Source organism: Sitophilus oryzae, unplaced genomic scaffold, assembly GCF_002938485.1.
Source record: "Sitophilus oryzae breed Bouriz unplaced genomic scaffold, Soryzae_2.0 scaffold_1442_pilon_pilon, whole genome shotgun sequence".
In the NCBI taxonomy this organism is placed as follows: domain Eukaryota; kingdom Metazoa; phylum Arthropoda; class Insecta; order Coleoptera; family Curculionidae; genus Sitophilus; species Sitophilus oryzae.
Window position 1 is genome coordinate 5,803,047 of NW_022146107.1, and position 14,275 is coordinate 5,817,321.

The 14,275-nt window shown below is 31.2% G+C and overlaps 2 protein-coding genes across 11 annotated transcripts in view; one reads left to right on the top strand and one right to left on the bottom strand.

Moving 5' to 3' along the window:
* Positions 1 to 499: 499 nt before the first annotated feature.
* Positions 500 to 9,203, top strand: LOC115877122 (kinesin-like protein Nod). 2 transcript variants are annotated; one of them, XM_030893237.1, is made up of 11 exons: positions 500 to 937; positions 994 to 1,188; positions 1,236 to 1,410; positions 1,466 to 1,631; positions 1,759 to 1,964; positions 2,483 to 2,849; positions 2,991 to 3,134; positions 3,186 to 3,312; positions 7,536 to 8,128; positions 8,187 to 8,309; positions 9,022 to 9,200. In XM_030893237.1, exons 1-11 carry the CDS (start codon positions 833 to 835, stop codon positions 9,125 to 9,127), a joined length of 2,307 nt encoding a protein of 768 aa, XP_030749097.1. In that variant the 5' UTR covers positions 500 to 832; the 3' UTR covers positions 9,128 to 9,200. The 2 variants fall into 2 exon arrangements, with proteins under 2 accessions (XP_030749097.1, XP_030749096.1); XM_030893236.1 differs by having other exon boundaries at positions 502 to 937; positions 8,184 to 8,309; positions 9,022 to 9,203.
* Positions 9,204 to 12,911: 3,708 nt separating this feature from the next.
* Positions 12,912 to 14,275, bottom strand: part of LOC115877125 — a 35,332-nt gene continuing 33,968 nt past the window's right edge. For 8 of the 9 annotated variants that reach the window (XM_030893248.1, XM_030893243.1, XM_030893246.1 and 5 more), the window contains 2 exons: positions 13,978 to 14,219; positions 12,912 to 13,166 (listed from right to left, as the gene is read on the bottom strand). In XM_030893248.1, the coding sequence (XP_030749108.1) occupies positions 13,080 to 13,166; positions 13,978 to 14,219 (329 nt within the window). In that variant the 3' untranslated portion in view covers positions 12,912 to 13,079. Of the gene's footprint in view, positions 13,167 to 13,856; positions 14,220 to 14,275 lie in introns of all 9 variants that reach the window. The other variant, XM_030893245.1, reaches the window with a different exon arrangement.

The window sequence follows — 14,275 nt, forward strand, 5'->3', positions numbered from 1 at the left end:
CCTGCTTCATGTGAACCGGCCAATTTTACTTTCTTCAACAGAAAGCGATATTCAGCTCCCACAACGCGATTTTCCGCTCCATGAGAACTAGGCTTGAGACTCCGGCTTTATTCCGCTGTTTATTCCACAGACATAGATGAAAAAAGTAAATCCACAGAAGACAAGAGTATAACTAGAGATAAATATATGACTTTAGAACTCGTTTGAGGACCGCCGCGGCGGTCCTCAAATATGGAACCACTATGGAATGGCGCGCCGTTCGTATTCCTTGTAAATAAAATAAACCCAGAGATATAGACTTAAGAGTAAACCCCTATGAACCTATGAACACATCGTTGGTATACAAGAGAATGTGACCAAGTGACCAAGTCCATTTAGTATCATATATATACATATACACTTTATATATGATTTCAGCTAAGTTGGCTAAAGTAGAGTAGTTCTAAAGTTCTACCTATAGTTCATTGGTTATATTGGTAAATAGTTAAAATATATTTGCTGTGGATCTGTGGATAAATGTCTATTTTTTCAAATATTCAAAATTTCAAAAGATCCCTGTTTGAAGATGGCTTGAAGATTATTTATTTATTATTTGATGGATTATTTTATGGCTTGAAGTTTTTGAAATATTATATTTATGTGAATTTACGGTCGAATGGTGATAAACATAAAATTCAATAAATACAAGTTTCATTTGCAAGTGCAATGTTATACAGAATCACGCATGTGTGTAAATTATCGTTAAAACTGAATAGGTTGATGAATCTCAACGGTTTTAAGAATTATTAAGGAAATATAGACATTTTTTCACTCGGAATTGGTTGGAATAATAATGGAAGTGTCCAAAAAGGAATGTATAACAGTTTCTATCAGAATTAAACCAACTTTGAAAAGTAAAGATACATCATGCATACAAGTGATATCAAAAGAACCTCCTGTGAGTTAGGCTGTCAGGACAAGTAAACTTAAGTAACATTTGATGTTTGATTATAGGTACTTGCAATACCAGAGAGGTCTCAAGCTTATCATTTCGATAATATTTTCTCTGATGAAATTGATCAAGAAGAAATTTATGATAAAACTGTAAAACCTTTAGTTGATCATGTTAAAAAAGGGTATAATTGTACTGTTTTTGCTTATGGACAAACTGGAACTGGTAAAACCTATACCATGGGGACTGGATTTCAGGTGAGTTTTCTTGTTTAATATCATTTAATCTCTCAATTTTTTTTAAGGGCTTGGATGATCTTTCACATGTCGGAATTATTCCAAGAGTTTTGAATGATATTTTTACAAATCACGCGGATAATAATGAATTTGTAGATATTGGCATATCTTTTTTAGAGATTTATAATGAGAAAGTTTTTGATTTACTTCAGCCAGATAGAAAGACTCCGTTATCTGTTTCTGGTTTATATATTTATATTTCACTATTGAAATCAGGTTTAATAGAAATATGTTTTAGGATTTGTTGTTCAAGACATGGCAATCAAAATTATAGACAGTATTGATTCAGCAATGATGTTATTGGAATTAGGAAGCAAGAAAAGACATGTCGCTGAGACAAAACAAAATATAAATAGTTCCAGATCACATGCAATTTTTACAGTATATTTCACAGGAAGAAATGGGTAGGTATTTTTTAAAAATTTAATTATGTTCTTGTGATACACATCAAGATGATACAAATGAAAGTATAACATTTAAACATTAGTTTACATTCATATTTTTACTGTTGTCATTAATATTGTTTTGTAGCACTGAAGAAGTAAAAGGAAAGATAAATTTAGTGGACCTAGCTGGTTCAGAAAGTGTGAGAAAAACGGGAAATACTGGAAGTACATTTCAAGAAGGTGTTAGTATAAATAAAGGGTTACTTTCAATAGGTCAAGTTATATCAGCATTGTCTATGAAATCTGCATATATACCTTACAGACAGACAATGATAACAAGCATTTTGCAAGGTCAGTTCATTAATTATTATAGCGTATGATCGAATAAAAACGGCGTCAGCGATGGCTATGAAATGAAGATCGCTGTCATTTTATATGTAAAATTATATGGGAAATGTCAGCGATTGTCATTTCCCAGCCAACTGGACACCGTTTTTTTTCGATCATACTGTACTTTTTATACATTGACACATTTGAAATATTTTGCCTCAAAAATATAAGTACTCATTGATTCCTAATCAAAAAATATGAATAAAATATCCTATAAACATAGGTGTGGAAATGCATAGTTTTAAAGTTACAGAATGTTATAACTTTTGAAAAATTGATCTTTTCTAATTATCTTAAATGCCATTATTTTTTTTTTAATTTGCTGTAGGTACCATTGAATATCAGTCTTATAAATTTCAATAAAATTTAATAATAGATCAGATCAAATAAATAATTTATTAATCTTATTTTTATTTTAATTTTATTAATTGTGATACAATATTAGTTATACAAATAATAGTTAATACATTACTTTTTAGGATCACTGAATGTTGATAATTACATTTCATTAATAGCATGTGTCAGTGCCAGTTCTGATAACATAACAGAGACTTTGCAAACCTTAGACTTTTCCCAAAGAGCTAAAAAGATACGTAGTAATCCAGAAGTGAATCAGATTATAACAAAATACAAAAAAGAACATTCAAGTGCTATTAGAACTCCCTTGAAGAGACAGACCACAACACCATTAAAAACACCGGCAAGAAAAAAAACAATTTTCTCTATGCCTTTAATAAACGAAGCAAATCAAAGCCAAATAGACAATTCGAACCAAATTTCAGTGTGTTCTTCATCAGTTACTTCCATTATGAGTAACTATATGGATATCACTCAGGAAACTTTAAGGTACAACATCCAGAATGAATTGCAAAATTAGTTTTGTTAATTCATTATCACCAAATTAATATCAATTTCCTGTTTATTTTAATAATGAAAATTAAATGTAACACTTTACTTCTATAAATACATTATTAAAATAACTTTTAGCCCTGTTATAAGAAAATATATAACAAAAATGGAAGTTTCTATTATGGATAAACTGGAAAGTGTTATAAAGAATTCATTAAAAACACCTGCAAAATCATCCCCTTTAGCAGCACCTTTACAGGCTGATAAGGAAAATACACCAGGGTAAATGATAAATAAATAATATTTTTTCAAGAGTACAGTTTGAAATTTCAGTATGTCATGGAATAAGATTCAAAACGAAGTATCCAAATTAGTAAAGAGCGAAATAGCGCAATTAAAGGTTAAAACAGTACGAGCAACAAGTAGTCCAATTGATGGAGCGAAAATTAAACGTGTGTTGGTAAGTTAAAATGTATTATAAAATGAATGTGGATAGAAATCGAATATTCATGTAGTCCTGTTTTATTTTATTGCTAATTAGTTTGGTAATTTTTGACAGGGTGTGCAGAATGTTAATTTTTAAGAGTTAATCTAAATAGAATTTTCATCATCAATTTGTGTTCTAAACGAAGATTTTTTATATAATCAATAAAAACTACGTCATTGTTTTAAATTGTTGGTAGATATTTAATGGGTTGAAAAATAGAAAAACTATACTTTAACTTCCGTAAGATGAAAAAAAAGTGGCGTGAAGTTGGTTTGGAAATGTTTATTGATGACATTCTCTATATAATTTTACATTTTTTTCTTTTTATATTCTTGGCTTTAGGTGGTTGGGGTTTCAAAGATGTTATTGGATTTTGTTCATTATTTTATTTTTATCGACGACGACGTTTCGACACTATATGTCTTTTGTAAGTCTCTTGAACGTATATTCCTACAGAATTAAAATTGTGAAAAACTGGACAAACGCACAATAACACATATTAAAACTATTATTTTAATTGTTTAGGAACAGCACACTTTAAGCCGGAGTCTCATGCATCCGAAATCCGATGACACGACGATCCGACGGTGCTCCTATTGGTCGAAATATTTTGACAACAATTTTTATCCGATAATTTTAACTAATCATCCGACGTCGTATAAAGTTAAATTTTGTTTAACTTTTGTACGATATCGTGTGTTTTTTAGCCTCACTTTTTTTGAAAACATTTGTTTTTAAAAACAAGTTTAGTGGGAAGTGTGCAATTTCGGGATATTTGGCGAGGAAGTTATTTTTATAAGTGTTTCTCCAATAAAACATGACATGAATCTCTATTCAGCGCAGCAGAAAAATGTTAAAACTGTCAAATTTCGGAACGAACTTTCGGATGTATGTGACAGGCTTTTTTTATTTCACACGATAACTTCAAATTTCGGATGTCGTACCATCGGATTTCGGATGCATGAGACTCCGGCTTTAGTATACAGCACGTATTTTCTCGCAGACCGTTTTGTATAAAACATATTCATTGTTTCAATACCAATGTCTACTGTATAATTTTACATACATATAAAATCCAACTCTGAAGCCGTTTTTTTTTCGATCGTTCTGGTAACTGTTTTTCCAATTTTGTAAAAAAAATGGAAAAATTGATAAAATTTATATGATTTTGATTTTTACACACATTTTTCTAGTCAAAAAAACAAATGTACAGTATGATCAAACAATAAAGGACGTTGGCCGTAGGTTCGAAACCGGTAATATGGTTTATAATAAAACATTTAGTTATTAAAAATAATAGGATCATTATAATGATTATTTTTTATTACATTTATAAGCCCCATCAACGTACAACGTTTTACTTTACCATTTCCATGTCAGTTAAAGAGTAAGATTGTCTAAAGAATCGACGGCAGTTTATTTGCGGTCTTCCGTCACAGCGCTTTCAGATGGAGCGGACCGTCCGCGCGGATATTTTTTCAAGATAGCCGTTGACAAAACCATCCGGACGGAGCATACGCGACCCATGTGAAATTGTTCATATAAACTCATGGTACTTGCTCGAAGTAGCGGACGCTCCGCTCTATCTGAAAGCGCAGTTAGTCCCGTCTAGACATAACATTTTACTACGTCAGGTAAGACTGATTAAAGACTAGCGTACACATTGGAAGTTTTACCTGCGGTTTTATCAATTCTAGCATTGTATTTAGGTGAAGTTAAAAATAAAAAACATGGATTTTTACTATAAAGCTCTATTCGGAACTCCGAAATTAGTGGTTTCAATTATACTCTATACTTTTGAGTTTACAACCATTTACAATATCTAAAAATATTCAATTAAAATTAATTAATCAATTAACGTAGCAACAGCAGCTTAATAATAACTAGGTTATAATATTATAAACATAATAATTAGCTTATAAAACAATCAACTTTTATTTTCTATGGACAATTTTTCTTGATGGATTATAATCAAAGGCTGAAATAACATTACTGGCGAATTTTGAAGAATAATTAGTGGCGAAAGTTAAAAATGTGCTATTTAACTAACTTTTTCTACTAATTGAAAATTACTATCACTAATTTTTTAAAGTAGAGAAACAAACTTCTACACAATTGAAACCAATAAATTTATTCCAGGAATTGCGAGGTTCTGAATGAAGCTTAAAATTATTGTATTTATGGTTTAAGTTTCGTTTTCAAATACGCAAAGCAAATTGTGAAAAAAATTTACTACTTATATTTTTTACAGTGTAGCATAACGATTGTTTTGTTGTAAAACTGAATGATACCGTCAGTTTTCTAGACTGTCTTTCTGCTTAATTCAATTCAAGTAAAACGTCCATTTTTTCGTCTACATACAACGTTTTTTTTTATACAATTTAAATGCACAGGTAAGATCTAAGGCAAAACAATATGTGTAGCCGGCTTAGGCGCGAATCTCACTATAACGTAGCGCCACTGTCACGTCGAGCCACAGTAAATATTTTTAAATGGCTAACAATGAACATATTCACACTACTCGTAACGTAGCCGTCGCGTCGTGGCAACATCCAACGACCTCTAGCTATATCCATTTCCTATTTACTTCATGCTTTATGTCGAGAGGGCGCGGAGGCGCCGGCTCGACGCCGACGTGACGGTGACGGTACGTTTTAGTGAGAATCGAGCCTTAATGATTCCAGCGTTAAGCCGACGTCCTCTGTTATTGGACCATCCTGTGCATACATTATTTATAAAATATGTCAATTTTAATGTACCCAAAACATGATATTTTTAAAAAGTTAAAACGTTTTATTTTCGAGAAGAAGCAACGATAATTAGTTTGTAAACAAATTATTTATTTTGTTGAAACAACTCAAACCATAAAACTGTTTTGAAAAAGAGCACAGTTTTCTCATGAAAACTATAATAATTGTCCTCTGTTCTGATATTTTTTTTTATATTCAATATGTTAACTGAATTGGGTTTTAACCTTTTAAGTAAACAGTTTTCGTAAAATTATACGTTAATGATTAGAATTCTTTTCTAAAGCACCCTGTAGCACCTTTACTAACTATTTTACTCTATTATACAGGGTGGTCCGAATTGTATTCCGGAAACTTCGGCAGCATATTCTGCAGATTAAAATAAGTAAAAAAGTTCGTTAAAATGTATGTCTTAAAATGCTTAGTTTCGGAGATACAGGGTGTAGAAATTTCATTTTTATTTCGATTTTTTTCAAATAATTTAAGAAGTAATGTCAATATTTGGATGAAAATTGGTGTCTGGGAGTTTCTGGACATGAGAAATTTGATGTTTATGTCAATATGACTCCTACTTGTAGAGGGCGCCACCTACATATGCTTTAACTGGTTTGAAGAGTAATAACTTTTCATCCATACGTGTATAAAACTACTGAGTAAAAAAATATACATTTACAACTTTTTTTACATAAAAAAGGTCTCTTGGTAAAAATCGCTATGAGTAATGGTTCTCGAGATATTTGAAATTGAAATTATCAATACCTGTCATCATTGACAAATTAAACATGTTGAACAAATAGTTATTAGACTGAAATCTTAAAATTGAAATCTTTTTGTGCCAAAAGTTCAACAGAATAAACAGTTTCTGTTCATCATCCATTTTTCGCAGAAAAATTTTTGATTAATTAAAAAAAATAAAAATTTATTATTTTAGTCAAATAACTCTATTCAACGTGTGCTTATTTTTTGTCAATAATGACATGTATTGACTATTGCCATTTTAAAATCTTGAAAACGGTTGCTCGTAGCGATTTTTACCAAGAGACATTTTTTACGTAAAAAGTCATGGAAATGTATATTTTTTTAATCAGTTGTTTTATACAGGTACCGTCGAAAAGTTATTGCTCTTCAAAACAGTTAAAACACATGTAGGTGGCGCCCTCTATAAACGAGGGTTATATTGACATCAAAATCAAATTGCTCATGTCAAAAAATCATCCAAATATTGACGTTACTGCAGAAATTATTTGGAAAAAATCGAAATAAAAATGAAATTTCTACACCCTGTATTTCCGAAACTAAGCATTTTAGGACATACATTTATACGAACTTTTTTACTTATATTTATCTGTAGAATACGCTGCCGGAGTTTCCGGAATACAGTTCGGACCACCCTGTATAACAGTTTTGAATTTGTAAGGCAAATTTCGAATTAATAATGAATTAATTTAGGAATACGATAGTCCAGCAGATGAAATTAATAATACGGCAATATCTGAAACCGATTCTAATAAAGATTTTGGCTTTAAAATGCCAATGATCCCAACCAAAAAGTACAAACAGTCCAAAAATCTTCAGAATAGCGCGTTAGAAATTGAACCCACGGGCCAAATGCCAAGAAGAAGTATGAGGTTATCCATGAAAAAGCATGACGCTTCTAATGTTTCTGATATGTCCTTTGATTCTACAATGACAAAAGATGAGAGTAGTTTTATACAGCAGCCAGAAGCGTCCGAACAATCGGGATTTTTATTTGGTGATCAGTTACCAATAGCAACACCTAGAAGAAGTACTAGACTAAGCAAAAAACCAACTGAAGATATTGATCTTAACACAACTAAAAATTCTTGTGATATTTCATGCTCTTCCCTACTGAATTCTTCAGAACGAAATCTTTTAAATGCTGTAAGAAGCAAAAAGAAGAACATTGCTGTTGTCAGGAAAAGCGTTGGATTTATTACAAAATATAAAAGTCCGAAAACTAAAAAGAAAAGGAAAGGAGCTAAAAAATCTCCAGTGCATAAGTTAATTTCACAATCAAAGAGGTAGGTCTAAATGTAAGCACATGGGCTAAGAAATAATTATATTTTTAATTGGCAGTAGAGATAGTCCTCGTACAGTCCATTCCAAAGCGGTTTTAAAAATTTTAAATGATGGAAACTTGAAAGACCTTGGAACGCTACATTCCGTAGGAGCAAAAACCGGTGAACAGATTTTATTATACAGGTAAATAATCAATTGTATGAATAAATAATTGATATATATTTTATATTTGGAAAATTCTCAGTATCAGATTTCTATTTTAAGTTTTTCTTTCATAATTTTTACAAAACGTGCTATATGTGACAATGGTAGGTGGAGTATAAAAATATCTTCATTTATACATAGGATAAATCAAATATATTTATACACTAGAATTGTTTTTTAAATTAACTATTTTATATTTTATGCCATAATGTTGTAGGCTGGGCATAGTGTTTTTTGAAATGTAGCGATTTTTAAACTAACGTTTTAGAATAATAATACAGTTGTTACAAATATTACTCTAATTCACCACAGTTCACCAAAACACTACTTTTAACACCGGACGCGAGTTTTGCTGACCATGGTGGCATCAGCATATGATTAAGACTGTACTGTCCTGTCCAGTGTTAATCATTTGATGTTTTCTTGTATTTTGGTGAATTAGTGTTATATTTTGTTAATTTCTCTTTGCATTTAAAAGTTTTCCCAACATTATAAACTCGTAATTTATCAATGTTTTGTAATTATTGATAAATTATTATTAACTATGGTATATACAGGGCGAGCCAGATTTAGATTTTGTGTTTTTCTTTACTATTTCAATTGTTCTGCTTTATAAGATAAATGAACAATGAACATGGTTCTACATTAATGTTCTGAATGAACATAGTTATCGTTAAATTTTTGTTCAAAGGAAACTGAAGGGGTCGTTTAACGAAATTGAAGATTTATCTCTAGTGCCTGGCTGGGGTACCAAGAAATTTGAAAGATTTATGACATTGAATTTATTAAAAATGTAGTAATTGATAGTATATGTTTTAATATGTAGAAATATATGTAAATTATTTTATAAGTCATATAGTAATATATAGTTTTCATCAAGTAATATATGTTGTCTGACAATTAATATATATATCCAAAAAAATCCTTTATGGGTATTTCGCCACTGCACTGCAAGAAAAATCTACAAAATAAAATAGTTATTTTTTGTAAACACTTCTGGCGTTAAACCTAAACGGACGCTGCTTGTCAGAAGTTGTGTTTACAGTAATAAAAATTTACCTAACAAAGAAAAAAATGCTTAACGTTTCGGAAAGTTTTCTCTTTCCGTCGTCGGAAGCAAAAAAAAATATAAAGAATCAAGAAAAAAACAATTTAAAATATTTAAATTGAAATATTCGAGAACACTTTACTTTTTAAAACAGATACGTCTACAAGAAATCGTTGACGTTCTGTTAAAATGACATTATATTAAGTTAAACTTCAAAATTAACAATGACTACCTGATAACAATTACTTAATAAGGTAAAACCAAAAAGCCCAAACTTTCTGTATGATTATTTTTAAATTTTACGTATGTTATGTTTATTTATGTTATGTTCTTTAAAATCAAAGAAGCGATTGCCATACATTACTAACATCTACAGATGCATGAGCAATACATTTATTTCTATTAGATTGAATTAGAAAAGCCTCTTTTATTTTTCTTTTAGAGGCTATCGCTTCTTTCATTATAATTTTGGCGTTGATACCGGTGTGTTTACTGAATGCGCCCAATTACTTTATTTCTAACTCGGTTACTCTTTAACCATATCAGTTCAGAATGTATTCAGACCTCAAACTGACTTACTTCGTACGCATATTTTAATTTAATTTAATTTTTTTTATTTAATTTTTTTTTAATTAATATATAATTTTGATTATTTTTATTCTATTGCAAAACTAGAGTTCTATAAATTTTGTTACAGATTCCGTGGGTTCTTGACTTAAACACACGATACGACACGGAACTAATTTATTACATGACTATAATTACATTAAACTACTCAATTATAACACACTAGTACTAGTACTAGTGGCCTATATACTAAGGGCTGGCAAAGGTTAGTCTTGGGTCGAGATTTCTGTATGTAAGAAGAGTACAATGCGTTTATAATGTACTGAATAAAGAGAGAACAGTAAACACGTTGCCAAACGCACGAAATAAACCGAGAAACTGCGCACATTGCTAAGAGACGTGGAAGGGGATATAGCAGATTTGTTCGCAGTCCACCGGTCGACTCAGTCAGTACCACATCAGTACCTAAAGTTCTATGGAGAGGTGTACATCATGCGTTCAGCTTCACAATTTAATTACGTCTCGCGATACTTTATTTGTTTATTTATTAACGAGTCGTTGTAATTTTTCCCAGAGCTTGAAAATGTTTAAGTGCAAGTTAGAAGCACTTGCATTTTTGGTAAAAATAAGTGGAATTGAGTTGGTATTCGACAGTGGTCGCGCTATTAGAACTCTGAATTCAAAATTAATCGATATCTCAAAATCTATTAAAAATAATTGATTACCCTAACGATATCCTTATAATTCCATTTCTGATGCTCAGAAACATAATATCTAATGATTTTACCTAGTTATATTTTCGAAAAAAAAGTCGTTTAAAAATAAGCCGTTTGCGATCGTGATTTTACTTTACCTCATAGGGAAAGGCGTACCGGCAATGCCGCAACAGCACACCGTCGCATTTCTCTCACTCCGACTTAATAAGATCCCTATGCGATTTACTTCCACACATGTAAGTTCCGACCCAAAAGTAACACTTGCCAGCACGGTATATGCCATATATACCAGCACGGTATATGCCATATTAAATGACCTCAATGGGCGCATTCAGTAAACACACCGGTTTAGAAAATTAAAGTGAATGCCAATGGTAACTCACCGGTTGTGATCACCGATCGCTTGATTTTGTTTCTGGTTTATTTACATACCGGTCGGCGCAGTTTGTCATAATTGTCACTTGTGACATTTTTTGTTGTCTCGATCGTTCAATAAAAAGTTATCGGTAGGTCTTTACCGGTTGATACCGGTGTGTTTACTGAATGCGCCCAATTACTTTATTTCTAACTCGGTTGCTCTTTAACCATATCAGTTCAGAATGTATTCAAACCTCAAACTGACTTACTTCGTACGCATATTTTCGTTATCTATTCCAACCAAAAAATTCTTGGTTATATTCGGGTTTCCCCCGTTGCCTAAAAGATGGCACACGTCTGATTTTCTCGGCTGGAAGCTGGCGCTTTAGGAGATGGCGCCTTAGCAGTCGTTTCATATCCCTTGGAGAGGTGTCGCTGATCGTGACAATGTATAAACGGCCTCTACATTACTCGAGCAGTAAGGCATAGCAGGTCGACCTCGAATAGTGAAGGGTGTTACTTCATGTCTCCTCTTCTAACTTTGTCTCGTCTCGGGTTATTTTTATTAGACGAGGAAACACAAAATAACCCTCTTCACTATTCGACTTTGACCTACTTTGTCCTGCTTCGCGAGTAGTGTAAAGGTCGTTTTAAAGGAGCTGTAAGGTCCATAAACTGAATAAGTGACTTCACTGACGTGTGCTGCCGATTTGGTAAACGCAGTAACAAAATCATCGACATACCGACCATACTACTAGTGGTAAGTCAAAGGACAGAACGGCCTAGAGCGTTGCTGTCAATGGGGATGTTGTGCCTTAGTTAAAAGATACCTTTTTTTATTGGTTTAAGAATTTCGAAATTTTGTGAATTTAATTTCACAAAGATGAAAAAGACTACTACTACTAAAGTAGATCGATATCTATAAGAAGTTAGACTACTTGCTTTTGAAATGGACTATTGGAGGTGTAACAACAAAATATATCGCCTAGAACACGTAAGTAATATATATATATAAGAGGGGAGATGCAAGGTAAATACTATCTTGGATACCATAGAATTCAAGCGATTGCTATAGTTTGGCGATCTTCATAGAATGGAAGATTTAAGAATACCCAAGAGTATGGGACTGAACTCCAGTAAAGAAGAAAACGAGGAGAGCAAGCATATTACATATCAAAAAATATACGGTTGACAAAAAATAACACAAAACTTTGTCAAAATTATAGAAAAAAGCGGAAAGAAATAGAGTTGGATGCGGCGAGATTGGATCCTATCTCAATTAACAATATTACAATATGTGTCTCATAATTTGAAAAATTATGAATAATATACTAACAATTTTGATACCGTAATTTAATAATTTAATTTTCGTTTCGGAAAACTTATTTACATTTATTTTAATTTTATTGAATAATTATTTCATCAATATTATTAACATCTTAAAAAAAGTTTAATTTTAAAGTATCAGAATTTCGGAGGTTTTATGCATAAAATTACGTAGTAGATTTTAAAGCGTTTTTATTTAACGTTTTTGTGTATCCAAATATTTTTTTATAATTTTTTTAATTTAATTATATGTAGTTGTTAGATTAAATCTTTCGATATTTGGGTGCATGAAGCCTTTACTGAATTCAGACTATAATTTTGGTTATTATATATTAATACAATATGATCGAAAAAAAGCGACGTCAGCTATGGTTAGGAAATGAAGATCGCTGTCACTTTATATGTAAAATTATATGGGAATGTCATCGATCGTTCTTTCCCGGCCAACTGGATGCTGATTTTTTCGATCATACGGTAGTACTTACTAATTGACAGAGAAAACGGTTGTCGGTTATCATATTATTTTATTATTTCTTAAAATTTTCTTAAAGAATCAAAAAACTACACTAAACTGTCCAACTTTTATTTAAATATACATAATGTACATATTGTACTTGCTCTTTAAAAAATAGAGTTCATACTTTTTTAATTGCGACATTTTTTCTTTGTTAACGGCAATTTCTACAGAAGAGCCAACTTTGCATACTAATAGATGTAGAATTTATTAGCAGTTTCTCAGACGATCAAATCACTTGATTTTACTTTTCCACCGGGACGTGCCATCAGCGATTTTGACCTTGGCATGCCTGTCAAGCTTTGAACCTAAAATAATTAAAAATATAATTACTTATATTTATAACAATGTGTAAATTAAATAAATTCTATAAATTAAATAGCTACTTTATAAGAATATTTTTGTATTACAATATGTTTATCGTAGTTTGAAAAATTATGAGTGATATACTAACAATTTGTGTATCATAATTTAACAAATTATGACATAATCTATACTGAGTCTATACAACGAGAGAATCGATGATAGTGACAGTTGTGTGTGTCATTTTAATGTACAGGTAAATTGCATCTTCTCTCATTTTTTGCCTAACCTGGCTCGTTGGACAGACTATAGTCATACTAATTATATTTAATATTAATTTATGCTTATGATGTCAATGTGGACACCTGGTCATTATTTAAAACGTTTTCTGATATAGTTACTTCGACGATCAGAATTAAAGATAAGGATTAAAATGTTTCCTTTAAAAACGATTGAATAGATTTACGATATCTTCTAGCGCTAGATCTAGTATTTATCTGAGAAAAACGGTAGATGAAGAGGTTGTTAAGGTGCAGCAAGAAAAATAAAAAATATTAAAATATGTTTTGTTTTCATTTTTAAAAATTTAGTATAATAGGTTAAATAATTAGGTATTATTTAAGTTCAAGCACATTCAACATTAATTAATGTTTGTTAGTATTTTCTGCATTTAGTTATAATTAAAACACAATTACCAAGAGAAATAGGTTGATTAGATCAAGCCATTCAATCCTGCCAATTTATTTAAACTCCAATGCCAACTTTCATGTTGTACGTGTTGACGTACTTTCCCTTATTAAAAAAATATATAGTTACCTCCAAATTTCTTGGGGTACGGTATTCTGTAGGATTCCGCTTTATACCGTGATGGTAGGGATTGAATTTTTGCGAATTACTTTTTGATGTAGATAGAACTATTGTATCTTGCCGTTTGTTTTTGCTTCTGTCGAAGAACAATTTCTTGAAAGTAGTTCGGAACTTTTTGGACATTGTGCTATACAGCAGGAAATTGCAGGAAGCGTGTACAGTGACGAGAAAGTTGAATACGTTTCCTAGAGCTAAAAATAGGTATGGTTGTCTTTTATAAAAAATATGTTTTGTTTGGGGTATACAG

Excerpts from the sequence above, each read along its gene's own strand:
- LOC115877122 (XM_030893236.1), top strand. The coding sequence starts at position 833 with ATGGAAGTGTCCAAAAAGGAATGTATAACAGTTTCTATCAGAATTAAA. Across the intron at positions 2,850-2,990 it reads ATCACTCAGGAAACTTTAAG|CCCTGTTATAAGAAAATATA; the intron begins GTACAACATCCA and ends AATAACTTTTAG. Across the intron at positions 3,135-3,185 it reads GATAAGGAAAATACACCAGG|TATGTCATGGAATAAGATTC; the intron begins GTAAATGATAAA and ends TTGAAATTTCAG.